The 19,084-nt window shown below is 38.3% G+C and overlaps 1 protein-coding gene across 1 annotated transcript in view; it reads right to left on the bottom strand.

Moving 5' to 3' along the window:
- Positions 1-8,008, bottom strand: part of DPH5 (diphthamide biosynthesis 5) — a 29,027-nt gene extending 21,019 nt beyond the window's left edge. Inside the window, exons 1-3 of the mRNA XM_019623820.1 lie at positions 6,719-8,008; positions 6,325-6,483; positions 955-1,079 (exon numbers count right to left, since the gene is read on the bottom strand). Of these exons, the coding sequence (XP_019479365.1) occupies positions 955-1,079; positions 6,325-6,459 (260 nt within the window). The 5' untranslated portion in view covers positions 6,460-6,483; positions 6,719-8,008. The remainder of the gene's footprint in view (positions 1-954; positions 1,080-6,324; positions 6,484-6,718) is intronic.
- Between the last annotated feature and the right edge of the window lie 11,076 nt (positions 8,009-19,084).

Raw genomic sequence — 19,084 nt, 5'->3', positions numbered from 1 at the left:
TTTTTCACTACCCTTACTTTATTTTACTATTTTGTGGCTTAAAAAAAGAAGGAAGATACAGAGACTTCCTTTAACGGAAGCCTTATTTTTATAGAAAACAATGTCAGAAGCTAAAACAAACCTTTTAAAGATATGTATGATTATCCAATGTCATTTGCAGCAAAGTATAATAAAAATACACAATCCCTGGCATATCATATTGACATAAATTACTTTATGTCACATACACATATAGCTCCATTCTTCTGAAAAACATCCTTGGTGGTGGGCTCATAGTGATTTAATTGTCCTTATGTTCCTGAAATCTGTGACATAAATCTTGGGTCACCAGCTGGAGACAAAGAACTCTTCTATTTGGCTTGACATTACAGATTGATGATGCTTGACTGGACAAGTAGAAGCCCATCTTTTTAATAATGAGGAAGAATAGAGCTCCCAATGGATATAAGAAATTGAAATCTGAGACTTGATAGATGACAAATTCAAGACAAGTATAGTGACAGCAATATTGCTAAATATTAGATGATTAAAAAAGGGAAAAACAATGTCTAGGACAAAAGAAGCGGGAGATACTTGCAATTTACCTGCAAAACAAATGGCAGGTATGACTCTTGATAATGTAATATACTTATTTAATAATGATATACTAGTTATGTCCTTTGACGCCCTAAGTGACCTTCTAAAAGAACAGCGGAAGCAAGGATACAAACTTTAAAACCAACACTTGATAACCAATGTGAGACATATGATCACATCCTTGCCAAGCAGATTTTCTTCATTAATATCAAAGATAATGAAAGTTTAAACTACAAAATTTTAGACAGAGCCTAGGTGAACAGAGTCCCTCATCAGGGCCTGGCAGGTAAAAGGTTTTAAATGTAACAGAATAATTCTTACTGATTTCAAAAAACTAAGTAAATACAATTTAAACTCAAAATATCATCTTTGACTTACCCAAATGGATCACCAACCACAAGAAATGCAACATCACTGATATCAGCATCCTTTAATATATTATCTGCTTCTTGTTCCACTTCTTCTCTATCAGCAAGAATCAATTTTCTTCCATAAAACTCTTCCTATAGATTTAAGTCCAATATCAAAATGACACAGCAGGTGATCATTTCCACACACACACACACACACACACACACACACACACACACACACCCCAATCTTTGTCTGGGGCTGGTGCAAATCTTGGCAACCATCCAAACACAGATCACTGGATACAACTCATCAATGAGCCAGCACTCTGTATCATGTTGCAATTAAACTCTGTCTTTGGGGCCATCTTAATATCCCAAGAGGAGGTAGACCTAACATCTGAGGCTTTTTGCATTTTTAATTTACCTCTAAATTTGGGTCCAATAGACCAGGCAAAACACTGTAAGGTGAACAGAGAATATGTATGCATGAGCCTTTCTTCAGGAACACAGAAATACAGAATAAATATATTAAACAATCATTATAAATACACATGGTAGTTTGGATTTTATTAAATTTTCCATGGGAAAAATCTATGGGACACTCACTAAAATAAGAAGTAATTTCAATGAGAAATAGAAAATTAAGATTTAGTTGTTTACAGATCCAGCAAACATTCCTACATTAATTGCAAGAAAGACTAATTTAAAACTGCATTTCCTAGTTCCTGCTAAAAAAATAAAATAAAAGCAGAGTTTCAGGGGGTAAAAAAAAGAATTCTAAATACAACAGGAAGCCTCCATACAAACTGTTTTGTGAACTAGTCCCCTGAAGTTCAACTCCAGAGAACAAACCCAGGAGCTGCCCTTAACTGGAGTGGCGGTGTGTAAGAATGGAGAGGGATCTAGTGTGCTAGTGGTCATGTGGTAGTGGTTATAAGCTACTATTCATGAATCATATAACTGATTTCCTGGGTAGTAGTATGTAACTCAAATATAGTAGAAGTGGATGCACAGATAAATAATACTATTTCTTACATATTGACAGGTTTGTTAGAGTCATAAAAATTATGATATAAGGATAATCTTAAATCAAACATTATAAGAATTATGAAAGAGTATCTGGTATTCAATAATGACTAAATGGACAAATGATTAAGCATTTAAAGATAAAGGCTATCATTCCAGCTGTGATAATTATTTCCTAATACTTAACTAGAATCTGCTCCTCGAATGTGAATAAAGATCCCTTCCTTAACTCTGCAAATCTTCTCAGGGACCATTGTTCCAGAAGGTCCCAATGACATTGTTTTTATATATGAAAAATGTCCTCTTTATTTTCATTTTTACCATATATTTTTCTTAATTGTTAATTTTTATATTTGAAGAACCCAGAAAACTTAGTAGTTGCAGAACATTTACATTCACATATGCATATATAACACACGATTACTGAAAAATGAAGTTTTTTTCCTGAACTTCTAACATTTCTTAAAGATCAAGTCACATGGGTTAGCTTAATGCTAGCAGTAATCCTATCCAATATTTTATAAATGACTAAACAGAAAACCCCTATCCGTCCCCAAGACTTCTATCATGTATCACTCCATATTTATCACTTATTCTAACCTAAGAAACATTTCATTATCTAATTGAGACAACAGAATGCTTATTTTAAAATCTCCTTTAAAGAGAAACACACACACATAAACACCCCAATATAATCAAATGGCTGATCCTCTTGAAAAAAAATGTTTCAAAAAGGAAAGAGATAGCAAAAGCAGTAAGGGACCGGTGTTACATTATTTTTCATTTACCCACTTATTTATTTATTCATTCATTCACTCTAAAAGTATTTCTTGTGCACAATCTCCATACCAAAATTCATGCTTGATGTTGGGGAGCAGTGGTGAATGAGACATGTATGGCCCCTGCCCCATGGAGCATGTCTAGTGGGCCGATAACTACCATACTATATGTATAGGAGCATCTATCCTAGTTAGGGTCAAGGAAGGGAATTAAAACAACAAGCAGTGCCACTTAACAAATGATTTTAAATTTATATTATATATTATTCAATGACTGCGTAGCCAGTTTTTGTGCAGTCTCAGCCCTAATCATCTCCATTCATGAAATGAAGATAAAACTCAAAATTCACTCTTGGCTTTAAGCTGGCAGGTTTTATATATGGGGGACAGTAAAAAACTAAAAGTGAAAATTACTTTTGGGTATTTCTGGAAAGGTACACAATAAATTAGTAATGATTGCCTCCAGGAAGGGAAACTGGGGTAGAAATCTTTCAATGTATATACCTTTTAGTATCTTTTGAATTTCAAACCATTTAACATACTACCCGGTCAAAAAGTAGAAGAGCAAAGGCTCAAACAAAAAAAACAAACATTTGGGCCGGCCGAGTGGCACGTTGGTTGGGAGCTGGCTTGGGATGCCAGAGGGCCCCGGTTCGGATCCCACATATGAGGGCCAGTGACACTGCCCTCTACAGCTAAGATGCTGAACAACAGCTCAACCTGGAGCTGGGCTGCTGTGAGTCGACGTCGACGGCAGATGGGCTGCCATGGGCTACAGTGTGTAGCCAGCAGCCGCTGTGAGCGGCTGGCAGAAGCCCACGACTGATCTACCTCGCCCGGGAAGAGCTCAATGATGGTGCCAACTTGGGCCAGTGAAGCAACGTCCTCCACAACTAGACTGAAGAACAAAAGGACAGCAACTTGTCTGTTCCCCTTCCCCCAATTCCCCAATAAAAAAAAAAAAATCTTTAAAAAAACGAACAAACAAAAAAAAACCAAACATTTAAAGAAGAAACAGAGAAATAAGGAGCTTACACTGGGCACTGAGAAAAATGGAAAAGTAGAAATAAAACCAAGAGAAAATCATGTCTGAAAAGCCAGTTTCAAGGAGTGGTCAACTATGTCAAAAGATGTAAAATAGTGAGATCGAAACTGTCCTCTGGAGTTCTCAGCTACTAAATAATTGTTCAACAGGGAAGTATTTCATAGGAATGTAAATCAGCCTGCAGGAGTCTGAGATATGAGTGGAAGTAAGGGATAATAAAAGTAAACTGTTTTTCTAAAAATCTTTGGAAAAAGAAGAGACAAAAATAATAACTATGAGGAAAGGGGGCTTAAAAAAGGAGCGTTTTCAAAATGGACAACATTTGAATATGGTTTCAGGCTGAGGGGAGAAGGATGTTAATATAGATGGAACATAAAGAATAATAACTGATGGAAGGAAGATTCTGGGTTGGGGGAAGAGGTGTGCAAAACACACATCTAGATGGAGCGCATCTTGAACCGGAAGAGAACCTCATCTTACAAGTCATTTTCTAAGGCTGGAGGGAAGGCAGATTCAGATTTAGGGCGTGGACAAATGGGAAGCTAATACAGGCCATAGCTGATGGCCTCGTTTTTCTCAATGGAAAGTCCTTCACCGTCCTCTTCTGACCCTCCGATATCAATCCACAGCAGTGCTATATGACAAGGGAATAGTGACCTGGTATCCTGGTGAAATAGGTTAGGAAGAAAAGAGGCAGAACTGATACACTAGGAAACAATGAAAGTTATTTCAGTGATGCCCAAGAACAAGTATAGCAAATACTGTGTGTGCTTTTCTCCTCATTGCTTTTGCTCACAATTATTTTTTCTTCAGCAAGGGATGCTCTTTGTCTTCCCCTTATCAAATCTCATATATAATAACAACACGTATTTGTAATAATACACTTACACTAGGCTCACTCTCTGGTCAGGTACTGTCCTAAGAACGTATGTAGTATAGGAGTTCATTTAATTTTTATCATACTCTATGAGATAGTCACTATTTTTACCCCTTTTGCAGATAAGAAAAAGAGCATAGAAAAGTTAAGAGACTGCCCAAGTTTATAGAACATTGGTTGACTGCAGAACTTCACATTTACTAAATACAAATGGGGCGCAGACAAGCAGAGTTTTATGATCTGTTTTCTGCAGGCAGCTGGGACCCCAAAGGTAGTTCCCTTTGGACATAAGCAGCTTCTTCCATTTACCCTGCAGAGCTGTACAAACATTATTATTTTCTATTTGGACCATGATGCAAACAAAATAAAACAAAGAAACAAAACAAAGACTAGGATGCATTATTTTAAAACACAGCTCAAATTCCAACTATTCCACAGTATTCCCTGACCATCACAGCCTAAAGTGATCTTCTCTCTTACGTGTATTCCAATTGCAATTAATAACTAGTAATTATTTAACGATAGCTTCTACTAGTTGATGAAAGCAAGAATGCTGACTCTAAAAAGATCATCTAAGTTCTTTCCAACAATATAATTTTAGTTTCTCCATTCCACTGCCATGATGAATTTCTACTTAAATCTTCCATTATTATTTACATTTTCCTGGGTATAACACAGATGAATCATGAACCACTTGAGAACAAAGATCATAGCTTACACTCTTTGTATAATGCACACAGATATATTATACCAAAGGCATATAAGATAATTTATCCACAAAAATTGCCCAAAGAAATTAAAGTGATATATACCAAAATTAAAACTGTTTGCTGGATTCACTGTCTCTAGTTTAATTAACTTTTGAATAATAGAGAAAATATAAATACCTGTTTGGCTATGCATCTGAGAGGACAGAAGACCTGAAATTCTCTAGGTTACTTTTTTGTTTGGAAGAATTGATAGACCAGACAATTCTAAAATCCTCTCCTTCCTCCTATAACCTGTCCATCAATCTTCTTATCTTAATTTACACTATACTTGGAGTTTAATAATGACCCTGAACTTAACCCCTCCTCCAAAATTTTCTGAGCCTTTAATGAGAGCCAGCTAAATGTATGATACACTAACAAATGCTATGGTTACTCTGTCCAGACTCACTCAATATATACAAGTGTATGAGTATAAGACTTACTGGGAGACGTCTATTTAAAGTTGAAACTGCTCTGGACAGATACAGAATGGTGATTACCATTCCCTATGGAAATACTTCAAAGGAGGAAGCTTTCAGCTTGGTTTCTGAATATATAACCAACTCATTAAGTCTGTGTCAGCACCTCATTAACACTCAACTCAGAAAGGATTTCTTGACTGTCTCATGAAATAAGGGATTTTGATAACTATCCTCAGGAGTGTACAATAACTTTCCTTTCCCACTTACTGGAGAAAGCCACAAAATTGGACTTGTAAAGTAAGACAATGCACCTTTCGTTTCCCAAGTCACCTGGTTGGTGTGTGATTCCTTTTTGTACTCCCAGATCCTTAATGAGAGGGATGTGTTTTAAAGGGTTTAAACAAGCAGATCTGAAAATCTAGTTCAACTTAGCGTAATGAAAATCAGCTGTTGGGATAGCTTTCTTCCCAGGAGGCTGGAGAACCTTAAGCACTTACCAAAACTTCCTTCCCTACAGTAAGGACAGAGGTATAGGCTTCCAGATACACTCGGCTGCAGCGTCTTACAGCTTCCAGGCCTTTGACTGTGATGTCCTTCGCATCTCCCAGGCCTAAGCCGATCAGGTAAAGCATTTCTAAGTCCAGGGGGGAGGGAGACTGCAGGACGAAGTGAACAACAACAAAAAAACAAACGTCAGCTACACGGAGGACACACAAAATCTAATGATGAACACGAAGACGAAAACCAAAATAGCACGAGAAGGAACAGCAGTGTCACAAGGAGTGAAGTTTGAGAATCTTCACGCCCCTTAAAAAAGGATTGGAGTAAGTGTTTTTTAACAACCCTACCCGCTTTCCCTCTTGTTACACAAACCTAGGAGTAGACAATTACCCGTTGGGAGAACTGAAGTTGGGTCCCTGTCCTCTCCAAATTGCTAACTGCCGCCTTTCTGCAGAAGCTGCTGCCGAAGGGGCGGAGTTGTGCGAGCGAGTACCCACGCCGCCGACTTCACTTACGGTCGCCGCAAAACGCCGACGCCTTTACGACACTTTACGACTCACTTCTGTAGGTGAGATAGCCGGGGAGGTCAGGTCCGGCTTGGATCAGCAGTGACCTGCTGGGTGCTGGGGTAGGGAGGCGAAAGGTTAGTAGGTCGTGGGGTGTCCATCCAGAGCCCCCAGCGTGGCTGCTGGAAAAGGACGAAGCCAGTGGTTTCAACATCCCCATCTTAGGATCGGGTGAGTGCTAGTAGAGCTCTTCGCCCCTGAGCGAGACCCGAGGATGGGAAGTAGAGCCCGGCGCCTCCCCTGCTCCGGACCCATGATGGGGAGGCGGAAAGGAGGGGCTTCCCTACTTTGCCCTGGGATTGATTGCCCGAGTGCAGAGCTCCCTTCCCGCCTTTTTGTTCTGTTGTAGTTTAGACCCTGGTGAGGTCAGCGCGGCCGTGAGTGTGATTCTGATTTCCCAGCAGGGCAGTGATTCCTCTGGTGTGGCCCCAAGACCTAATTCCACAGTACCCCAACGGGCGTGACTGGGGTCTGCCTCAGTCATCCTCAGTGTGGGGATGTCCCTCCTGAGCCTAGAGAAGTGACCTTTCAGAGTACTCACGGATTTCAGACCTCACCCCAATTCTTTCACAAGGGAAATTCCTGTCGAGTAGTTGGTTCTAGTTCCAATGTCGGAAGGGTTTGTTTTTACTGTAAATGCTCTTCCTAAGGTCACTAGTGACCTCATCCAAGACAAAGGCCTGATGCTTATCTTAGTACACAGTGTTGGGTTTTCAGAATTTTCCTGGCACTTCCCTGACAATGCCTTGTATCTTTTTTGCCCACCTCCTTAAGCTTTGACTTTTATGTTTTTTCCTGGGTTCCATCCACCCTTTGTACGTATCATTCTATACGCTCTTAATGACTGATTCTACCCATTCTCAATACATTCATCCATAACTCACACCATACAAAAATTAATTCCAAATGCATCATAGATGTAAATGCAAAACCTAAAACTAGAACATTTTCAGGAGAGAACATAGGAGAAAACGTTTGTGACCTTATTTAGGCAAAGACTTCAGTTGCCTCATCTGTGAAAAAGAGAGAATAATACCATCCCTCATAGCGTTATTGTGATGAGAAATGAAAGAACACACATAAAGGGCTTAGCATAGTGCCAGGCAATTGGTAAAGACTCAATAAGCATTGGCAGATACATAAAGTTTGAAATTAATTTTATAGTTATCTAGGGTCCATTCTTAATCCCATTCACAAAAGTTCTATGAAATAATTACATAAGTTCATTAATCATAGACAGTCCTCTAGATAGACTATTTTATTGATTCACAAAGGGTTATCTTTTTTTTTTTTTTTAAATAGGGTTACTTTCCCATGCTCTTGGTTGTGAGACTTTGGGGAGAAACCTGTTCCCCATTTGGGGTAACAGAGTCATCTCATTGATGTAGTATTATTGAGAAAAACTTTGTTTCTATCATTCTGTCATTGAGTTTAGCACTGTAGACTTGCATGGCATCAAATAAGTGTCACCTGGCAATTGGTTAAATCTTAAAATAGAAGATGGTTAATATGCAATATTAGCTACAAATATTAATATTTCTTAGTATTTTTGTAAACAGCCTACTAGTGAGCAGAGAAAATGTTCATTTGAGATCTAAAAAGACTTTAAAACTTTTTTAGGGGCTGGCCCAGTGGCTCAGGTGGTTAAGAGCGCTAGGTCTGAGCAACAGGGTTACCAGTTCGATTCCCACATGGGCCAGCGAGCTGCACCTGAGCTGAGCTGCTGCTGAGCTGCCAACAGGTGGCAGAATGGCTCAGCTGGTGAGAACACGTGCTCCTAACAATAAGGTTTCCAATTTGACTCCCGCATGGGATGGTGGCTACGCCCACCCTGCAACTAAGATTGAACACAGCACCTTGAGCTGAGCAGCCGGGAGCTGCCGATTGGTGGCCTGATGGTGATTGGACTTGGAGCTGAGCTAGCTGCGCCCTCCACAACTAAGACTGAAGGACAACAACTTGGCTGTTCCCCTCCCCGAGTTCCCCAACACTGTTCCCCTTCCCCAATTCCCCAATAAAAACTTAAAAAATAAAACAAAACACAAAAAAATCTGATTTAGATGCCCCACAACAATAAAAATAATAATTGTGGTACACTGACACAATACAGTACTATACAGCAATGAAAAAGAATGAAGTCCTGCTACACAAAACAACATGGCTGAATCTCACAGAAAAAAAGTGGAGATACAGCACCTTGGAGATGGGCTATAGCTTACATACAGCAACATCCACAAAATCTCAAGTGTATAGTTTGATTATATTTTTTCATATGCGCACTCATCAACCCAGATCAAGATATGGAACATTTTTAGCATCCCAGAAGGCCACTTTTGTCTCCTCCCAGGAAATGTCTTACCCTCCCCAAGGTAACCATTATTTGACCTCTAGTACCATAAATTAGTTTCCCTGTTCTTAAAAATGGAATCATAATACAATGTACTCTTCCATGTCTGGCTTCTTTGGCTCAACTTGATTTCTGTGAGATTTATCCATGTTGTTTTGAATAACAATGGTTCTTTTTCTTTGCTGTATAGTGTTTCTGTTGTATGAACTTATCACAATTTATCACTTATTGTTGACGGCCATTTATGTTGTCTTAGTTCTGGGCCAATCTAAGTAACTCTGCTATGAATATCATTGTATATGCCTTTTTTTGGACATAGCACTCATTTCTATTAGAACATATACCCAGGAATTGGAATTCCAAAGTGTTTATACAATTTACATTCTACTAACCACTGATGAGAGTTCCAGTTTCTCCATATCCTTGCCAACACTTGGTACTGTGAGTCTTTCAAATTTTAGTGGGTGTGTAGTGATACCTCACTGTGTTTTTAACTTGCAGTTCCCTGATAATTAATGATGTTAATCACCTCATGTGTAATTTATTTTTTCCTTGAGTTATTCTTTAATTTCTTTATTAATTATTTAATATTAATAAAACAATTTCACTCTTTGTATTGAATTAAAGTGTTTTTCAAGGTAGTACTTGAAAACACTTCTAGGTAAATTTATTTATTTTTGAAGGCAAAAGGATTTATTTTCCCCACCATGGTGTTAAGTGCTGAATCTGTATTTGTAAGTGAGTAAACCCATTTTCTAATAAGGCACTCTCTTTAAGTAGGCCTTAATATGTGTGCACCAGTGATGATGTGTGCCTAAAGAATATATTTATTTCTAGAGAGAACACCCATGGTCAGGATGCCTACTTATTATGGCTCTGCTGCCAGTAACTGTGAGTTTGGATCGTTTTTGCTATTGATAAAATGAATGCTTTCAGCTAGATGATTTCTGTCACACTGTAGGCTTCAGAAACTTTCTTCTGTGGAAAAGGTTGGTTAGAATGGAAAGAACACTAGATCATGAATCAACTTGGGCTCTTTGCACTTTGTGAGCCTTTGCTTAATATCATGGCTCCAAACCTCAATAATAAGATTCCTCCTCCTCCTTCCCTATCTTCCCTCCTTTAAGAGATTTTGATATGAAAATAAGCAATACAATAATTCCTTAAATCTGGAAATTAGCATAAACAATATAACTTTTTTAAACCATATAAGTTGTCATTATTAAATGTGTACACGAATAAACTGTGTAGACCTTGAGTTATTCCGATTTAGCGATATGGTCACTTGTGATACGTACAGTGATTTATTTTTTCATGATAAATTAGAAATTTTTTAAACCAAAATTAAACTGTTTATATCAAATTGCAGGATTTCCACACTTAATTTTCCTGGAGTGGATTTGGTTCGTGTTGTCTAAACCCGAGGCAGGCATAGGATATGATTCACCGTAACCTCATTTCCTTGCATCTTGCTTTACTTTATCTGGTTTTTTTGTTTGTTCTTCAATAATACTTTCTGTTGTAATTTTGAGTAGCAAAGTTCCTTTTCAACATTTTTAAACAACTTACTGTCCGAACTCATTAAAATTTTTTTAAGTAATGGCTTGTTGTGATCCAATTCATAATTCTATTTTTCTTTTGTCTATTGCTCCTCTTTGGGCATTCATTAAATAGTACTTGATGAAATTCTAACAGTAGTATAGACAGTATAGTTAACTCTATGCATACCAGTTGCAGAAGCAGTAAAAAGCTGAGGTCTGGAGCCTGGACTTTGGAGTCATGACAGCACTTGATTCTGGCTCCTTTTACTAGTAGTGTGACCTTAGGAAAGTTCCCGAATCCTCAGTCATATTATGTGTAAAATTCAGATGATAAAGGTACTTATCTCATAAGGCTGTCAGGTGGATTAAATGAGGGAGTACTACATATAAAGTGCTTTGAACAGTGTCTTGTACTTAGTAATTGTTCCATAAATGTTAGCTGTCATTATGAATATTACTATCTTTAGGGTTTTTGTGAGGACTAAATGTGGTAATATAAGTAAAGTACACACAAAAGGCCTGCATTGCAGTATACAATTAATGTTAGCTGATACTACTACCAAACAAAGATTTTCTCTGACCAGCTGGTTTTACACAATTTCTATGTGTCCGGGTAAAATTGCACTTAAGGGCCAGTCTCGAAAAAAAAAAAAATTGCAGTTAAAATATTTGATACTCAAAAAAACATAGATTTCCAGGGGCTGGCCAAGTGGCTCAGTTGGTTAAGAGCTTGCTCAAGAGTGCGAGCTCTGAGCAACAGGGTCGCTGGTTCGATTCCCACATGGGCCAGTGAGCTGCGGCTGAGCTGAGCTGCCAACAGGTGGCAGGATGGCTCAGCTGGTGAGAGCACGTACTCCTAACAACAAATTGCCTGTTTGAGATGGTGGGCTATGCCCGCCCGCAACTAAAGACTGAACTCGGCACCTTGAGGTGAGCTGCCGCCCGGATGCCTCAGTGGACAGAGCGTGTGCTCTTAACAACGAGGCTGCTGGTTCGACTCTCACATGGGATGGTGGCTACACCAACCTGCAACTATTGAACACAGCACCTTGAGCTGAGCTGCGCGACTGAACTTGGAGCTGAGCTTGCTGCGCCTTCCACAACTAAGATTGAAGGACAACAACTTGGCTGTTCCCCTCCCGTAATTTCCCAACACTGCTTCCCTCCCCCAATTCCCCAATAAAATCTTAAAAAACAAAACATGGATTTCCAGGCTGAAGCACAAAGCTTTTAAAAATTATAATGTACGTAGCTGAAATGTTATTTGTAATGAAAGAAAGGAAAAACTGGTATTAATAACTAAAAAATAAATAAAGGTTTAAACAATTTTTTTTTCTTGAATACTGATGTAATAACAAGGTTTAGTTCCTAAGAATTTTGTCCTATGGCCAATTAAAGAAGTTGTAAGAATTCTTACATGGAAATTACACTAAAAAATCATACTAGTCTTGGTACTGGCACCTTCAATATTATTTACTTGCCTGTTGTATGTGCTGCTGTCTGGCCTCCCTGTGTCTCTCCATAAGTTTCTCGCCTTGTACCTAATTCACCACTACATGTACCTCTGCCTTGTTATCACAAGAGACTGACCCATAGAGCTGATCTCAGTCTTCTGAGAAACTTGATTCCTTGCCCTTGGATCCAACTCACCAGAAATGAGTTCCTTTTTGCAAAGCAAGACCCCCCCAAAAGCTAGGTAGGTACTCACATGTCTGAAATTGTCAGGGTCACCAAGTACTTTTGAACAGGTGCACTGCACACCCTCAGCATGTGCCATTCACATAGACTACATACAACCTGCTCAACTACATGGTGGCCCAGTGACCAGATGCCTACTTCTTAAATTATTGTTCACCTGCAATGTTCCTGAGGATATGCTTGAATAGATACTCTGGAGCTTGTGTTTCTTTATTTTTTGTTTGTTTTTGTTTTAAACTAATGATTCATGACATACCATTATGTGCTGGAATAGCACTTTTAAAGAGTGGCCTTCCTTCGACAGCATGTGAAGACATCCTTTTCCCAGCGTTTGTAGTCTTCTTTAATTACTTGATATCATCTACTTTGTATCTTGTTTCTACTTAATTTGTCTCAACTTTCATGGCCCCCCATCGCTCAGTGTTGTTGCCTCCACCTGGAATACACCTTCCCTGCTGTATCCGGTAGGAATCTTACCTTTTAAATTCTAGTTTAGAAGCCCCTCCTCTATGGTGTCTTCCTACCTCACCTGAGCTGCAGTTTCTTTCCTTCCTCTTTTGATTCCCTTTAGTATCTTGTTACTATTGCATGTTATTTCTCTGGTTAGACTAGATTTTAAGGCGAAGGGCAATGTTCTATTTGTCTGCATGTTCTCTGTACACCTATATCAGTGCTTTGCTCACAATAGATGCTAAATGAATATTTGTAGAATGTCTTGGTGAAAGTGCTACTTAACTAGAGCCATCAAGTAAGGATATGCTTAATGGGACTGATGGGGAGAGGCTAGAAACAGGAAAGTGATTTGGTAAACTATTGTAGTGATTCATGCATGAAGTGATAATCAGTCTAGAATATCAGTGGCAAACTAAGTTGAGACGTGCTGACTGTATAAATCATTTGGATGACCATGAACAATTAAATGGGGGAGGGGAGGGCATGGATTGATTAAAACCTGATGTTTCTTAACTTTTAGAAGTTATATCAGATGTCAGAAAAATATAAATTCATACCCAAGTTAACAGTACTCTACATTCAGTTTAATCATGTTTAAAACCTCAAAGAAATGGATCCTAGAAAAGCTCTTTAGTCTTTCTAGTACTGTCATAACATTTGATTATTATAAACATGAATTCCATTTTATGGTGACATTTCAACTAAACTACAATGAGTTGTGGGATTTTTCTTCCTTGTTGTAACCAGCTGGACACAGGAATAAATAGGCACAGAGAGAGATGGGATTAATATTCATTTCTGCAAATCATTGGCAATACTTTTACACCCCTCTCCCAAAAGCCTCCTGAGAGCTAGACTTCCTTACTTCTGGAGGACCACATTTTTGACAGGTTGTTGCACATTCATGAGTGTTCACCACAGCCAGAGATTTAGTTTAATTCCTTCCACACCTAATTTGAAGCCCCGTAATACCTAAATTAGCCTTAACTGTACCTGGTTCAATACAAAAAAATATCAAGTGTCTGTCATGCATAAGGCTGTATGTTCTGTACTCTCAGGCATAAAGACAAACATGAGTTACCATCTGCACTCTCTAGAGATTATATCCAAGTGGGAAAAGCAGCATAAATACCTGTGCTCCACGGATAATTTGATAAAACACAGTACTGCATGCTGTAATCGGTACAATCAGTACAGCAGGAGAATGGTGTGTGTGTGTTGGGGGGAGGCATTAATTATACTCAATACTGCTCTGTTAGCTTGGTCTAATTCTGTTCTTTTTATAATATCTAGGTCACACATTGAAGTTCTTTCTGGATGCTTGACTGGTCACGAGATAACCAAAGTTTGTTTATGTCATGGTTTGGGGGGAACTGTATTGGTGGGGTGTTGTCCAGGGATCCCAACTTATTACAGATGGGATGGCCTTGCAGATGGACGGCCTTACAAACATGTTAACTGCATGTTTTAGATTACCCGGAATACCTATTTTTTAGCAGAGGACTAATACTAACTACATTTGCCTGTTACTGAAATACAAAAATCCAGCTGCCATTTTGTCAACTTTATTGGTGTGTGGGGAGAGGTGATGAATGTGTATTCCTAATTAAGATATCCCGTCTTTCAGATACCATTTTAATGGTTACTCGATGAGCATAAAACCCAAAAGGTAAGTGGATGTAATTACCTAGATTCTGGGAAGACATAAGGAAATACCAGTCTTCCACACAGCATACTAACTAATAGAATTCTTGTGAGCCCCATAGCCATAAGTTCTTTTTCTGCACCCTGTTTTCTGGGTTGACTTTTTTATAGTGCATATCCTTTCTATGTATTTAAAGCACTGATTAAGCTGCAGTCCAGTTGCCATTCATTACTGCCTGAAGAAGTTCAGTGTTATATGTGGATATATTTTCCAAGCTCTCAGTCCTACTAGGCTCATCCCTTTATTGAAGTCTATATGTTAAGTTTTGATATTTATGTGTAAGGTCTCATTCTTTTTTGATACTGCTGAATAACCACAGTTTTACTAATAATAATATGAAGAGATTCTAGCTATTAATATGGGCCCCATTCAAAATATTATTCAAGTGAGCTTGTGAGCTAGAACTATAGGGGCATTAAAGTAACACTTGCTCCCCAGATCTCCACTATGGTTAGTCCCACAAGGATGCAACTAGTTACCCAGTTAGGTTCTGGAGTGACCCTGAGTGTTCCCTGTTAACCCCTAATTATGAAATTCTTCTATGAAATGGTTTTCCTAGGAAAATGAGTATTGATGACTAGTTTACAGTGTGTGAATACACCTGTGCAGTTTAGCCGTGCCTTCTGCTCAGCAGAAACAGAATCTCCACGTACATATCCATTTCAGTAGTTAATGTCTGGATTCCTCAAGAAAAGGAAACATGACATGAAGATACTTCTCTGGGCCTGATATTTTGCATGGTATGCCTCTGTAGGTAATGTACATAAATTATAAATTGCTGCTTGTTTTCAAAGATTAGCAGGCTTTCCTGCAAATTGTGGGATTTCCATTGTCAGTGAATTCCCTGCCCCTGGGAGTAGTTTATCTTTGAGTTATAACTTCAGAATTGTCTTTATAGTGGAACTACCATTGTTGTTTTCACTCAGAATATCATCTCATTTGATGAACGTGTATGTATTCCTCTACCCCTTCTTTGAATCTCTTTGAATCACTTCTCCCACATTCACAGAGACCTTGCTTCATCTATTATCCTCTCCCATAACTTCAACTACTTGCTCCCACTGACTTTTCCCTACAATATGTTAGATGTACCCATCTTAAAAATAATCAGAACAAACTCCCTCTAATTCTTGTCCCCGCCTGGCTATTTTCCAATACAACTACTACTTGATCTTATCTACTCTCATGGCTCCAAAATCACTTTTAAAGTTATGACTTTCCTATCTGTACTTTCGCTTGCGATTTCTTTCCTGATCTGCCATCTCATATATTCAACCACATGTCTGCTGTACTTAGTTGTTCCACAGTATCTCAATATGTGCAAAACTGAATTCTGTTCTTCCCACCATAGATGTTTTTTTCCAAAATTCCATTTACTGAAGAGAAGCACCATCCGAGCCAAATCATTATGCCTTCCTAGTGCTGACCCCCTCACATTCAATTGAATCCAATCCAATTTTACCTTCTTATATCTCTTGATTCCAATTCGTTCTATCCTAATTGCAAGGCCTTACCATTTTCCTTCAGAATCACCTCATCTCTTCTGAATGAGTCCAGTCTCATTTGATGTATAGCATCTATTCATAACACTGCTCCAAAAATTTTTTTCTGAAACACGGAAAAAATTATTATTTTCTTCCCCTGCTGGGATTCCTTCAGTTCTTCCCACTACATTCAAGATAAGATCCAAACTTCTTAACATAGTGTGGTTAAGGCACTTGATAATCTAGCCCCAGTGTTTGCTTCTAACTGCACCCTTACCTCTCCTATGAGCAAGTCAATTTTGTATCAGGACCCAGGGGGCTCCACTCTTCATTTTCCACGCTACCTTCTTTCCCCATCTTACCTCTTTCTCCTGGCTATTCCCTGCTCAGCTCTTCTGCTTCAATTCTGATGTCACTTCTTCCAAGCCTCAGTTTTTCTTCCGCATCCGCTCATCTGGCACTGTCATACTCCTATTTCATGTTTCATTTATACCACTGATTAATTCTACTATAATGGTTTGTCTGAGTCTTTCCTAGACTGTAAGCTCCTGGCAGCAGGAATTATGCATTTTATCTTTGTATCTCGCCAACTAGAATGTACCTATGGAATATAATTAATAAAAGTTTGTTGGATAAAAATAGGTCTGATACCTGATTTACTTCACAAATAATTACTACTATCTACAATCACAATGCTTTTAACCCAAATTATGTAATGCAAAATAGGTTTACTGTAAAAATGGTTGCATCTCCTATTATGAACCAAAGAACTGAGAGATAAGAGAAAGTAGCTCAGGTATACAAGTGGCAGTAAACAATGGTAAAGCCTTTTCAATACAATTGTGGCACTAACTAGAGTTAGGCCAGACTTAATAGGTTAAGGGCACAGTCCTTCACCAGAGGACTGCAAGCTTGGGAACTCCCAGGACTACTCTCACTTCTTTTTTTTTTTAATTATTATAATTAGGGAACTGTGTTTTTCCAGGACCCATCAGCTCCAAGTCAAGTAGTTGCTTCAACCTAATAGTTGTGGAGGGTGCAACTCAGTGGCCCATGTGGGGATCGAACTGGCAACCTTGATGTTATGAGCACTGCGCTCTAACCACCTGAACCAACCGGCTGCCCCTACTTTCACTTCTTAAGAAACACATAGGGTGTTATTTGGGAGGGCCTGAAATATAAAGTATCTGTGTCCTTACCCCATGGAGTCAGAACATACTCCCCCCCACACATTGATGTATGACAATGCCTAGAGTAACACTAACTAGGGGCGCTCTCCTGAGCTTCAGTGTCTAGTTTTAATGGGAGTTTCATATGTAGGTTTGATTGACTGAAACAGTGACCATGAGGTTGAACTCAGTCTCCATTTCCCCTCCCTTCTCCAGAGGTTGTGCAGAAAGTCCCAACCTTCTAATCAGATTTCTGGTATGTCCAGCCCCCATTCAGTCATTAATGAAAACTCTCTAAGAGCCCACCATGAATAACAAGCACTCCTATCACTCAATTCCAAGAATTTAGAGAGCATCTCATGAGAACCAGGAACAAAGGCCAGTCATAACCTTTATCCAACAGCCAAAGACCATCTAAAATAAAAAAGCCTGGCCAACAAAACTGAATTGTGCAAAATGTAAATTATGTTGATGGTCCAGAATTTGTGTTCACTTGTTTTAATCATATCAAGAAAGGGCCATGATTCAAAGGAAATAAAAACAGGATATTGCAGAGATATTTGCACACCATGTTCATTGCAGCATCATTCATAATAACCAAGATATGGAAACAACCTAAATGTCCATCAACAGATAATGCATAAAAAAGATGCAGTGTATATATGTGCAGTGGAATATTATTTGGCTATGAGAAAGAAGAAAAGCCTGCCATTTGCAACATGTATGGACTTTGAAGGCATTATGCTAAGTGAAATAAGCCAGACCAAGAGAGACAAGTACTAATTGGTATCGCTTATATGTGGAATCTTAAAAGTCAAACTCAGGAACAAAAATGATTGATAGGAGCAGAGAGGTGATTGGAGAGTAGAGAGGTTTGTGAAAGGGTGTAACAAACCTTCAGCTATAAGATGAATAAAGTAAGGACTGAATGTATGGTAAGGTGACTATAATTAACACTATTGTATAATGGAAATTTGCCAAGCGTAAACTTAAATGTTCTCGCCCAAAAAAAGGAGAAGAAGAAAAGAGTTTGGAATTCATGTACAGGCTAAGTCTGAATGGCACTTAAATACTGAATTGACACCATAAATTTCTGTTTGGCAAAGTCTTTTAGAAGCAGTTCATACAAGAAAAATTTATTAGAATTAGGAAATACTTCTGAATTAGGTTACACCAACTTCATTTAGCGAATATGTTTCTGAAATTGTGTTAGTGTGGACAATTACGATATATAAACAGAATAAAACTTGAATGATGCCTCTTATAAAGCTGATGGCCTGAGAAATCCTGTTGGGTTCTACGTCAAACAAATTAGATTGAATAGAAAAATCTTTATTCCTTAGAAGTGTTATTTCCTCTATTTGATATTTCTTATTTAAAATTCTATTTACCATTTACAATAGGTCTAGGTTTTGTTTATAAACAGTAATTAAATCTTGATTAAAGCTTCTGCCTACATTTATAGGCACCTTAAGTAGCTAAACAATATTAAATCCATTTTACCTAATTGACATTCTGCAATTAATTACTTCAATTCTGCCATTCTATGTGACCACTATTTTTGTTTAACTCTTAAAACAATGAAACAGTGCAAACTGTAAGGTATATTTTACTGAACTTTAATATTTTTAAAACTGAAATATATTCTTAGTCATTATTAGTTTTTTATTTTTTTATTTTTTTAAAGATGTTTATTGGGGAATTGGGGGAAGGGGAACAGATAAGTTGCTGTCATTTTGTTCTTCAGTCTAGTTGTGGAGGACATTGCTTCACTGGCCCAAGCTGGCACCATC

Source organism: Hipposideros armiger, unplaced genomic scaffold (assembly GCF_001890085.2).
Source record: "Hipposideros armiger isolate ML-2016 unplaced genomic scaffold, ASM189008v1 scaffold_563, whole genome shotgun sequence".
NCBI classification, from domain to species: Eukaryota; Metazoa; Chordata; class Mammalia; order Chiroptera; family Hipposideridae; genus Hipposideros; species Hipposideros armiger.
The sequence above is the reverse complement of the archived record's forward strand: the minus strand, read 5'-3'. Positions and strand labels throughout refer to the sequence as shown.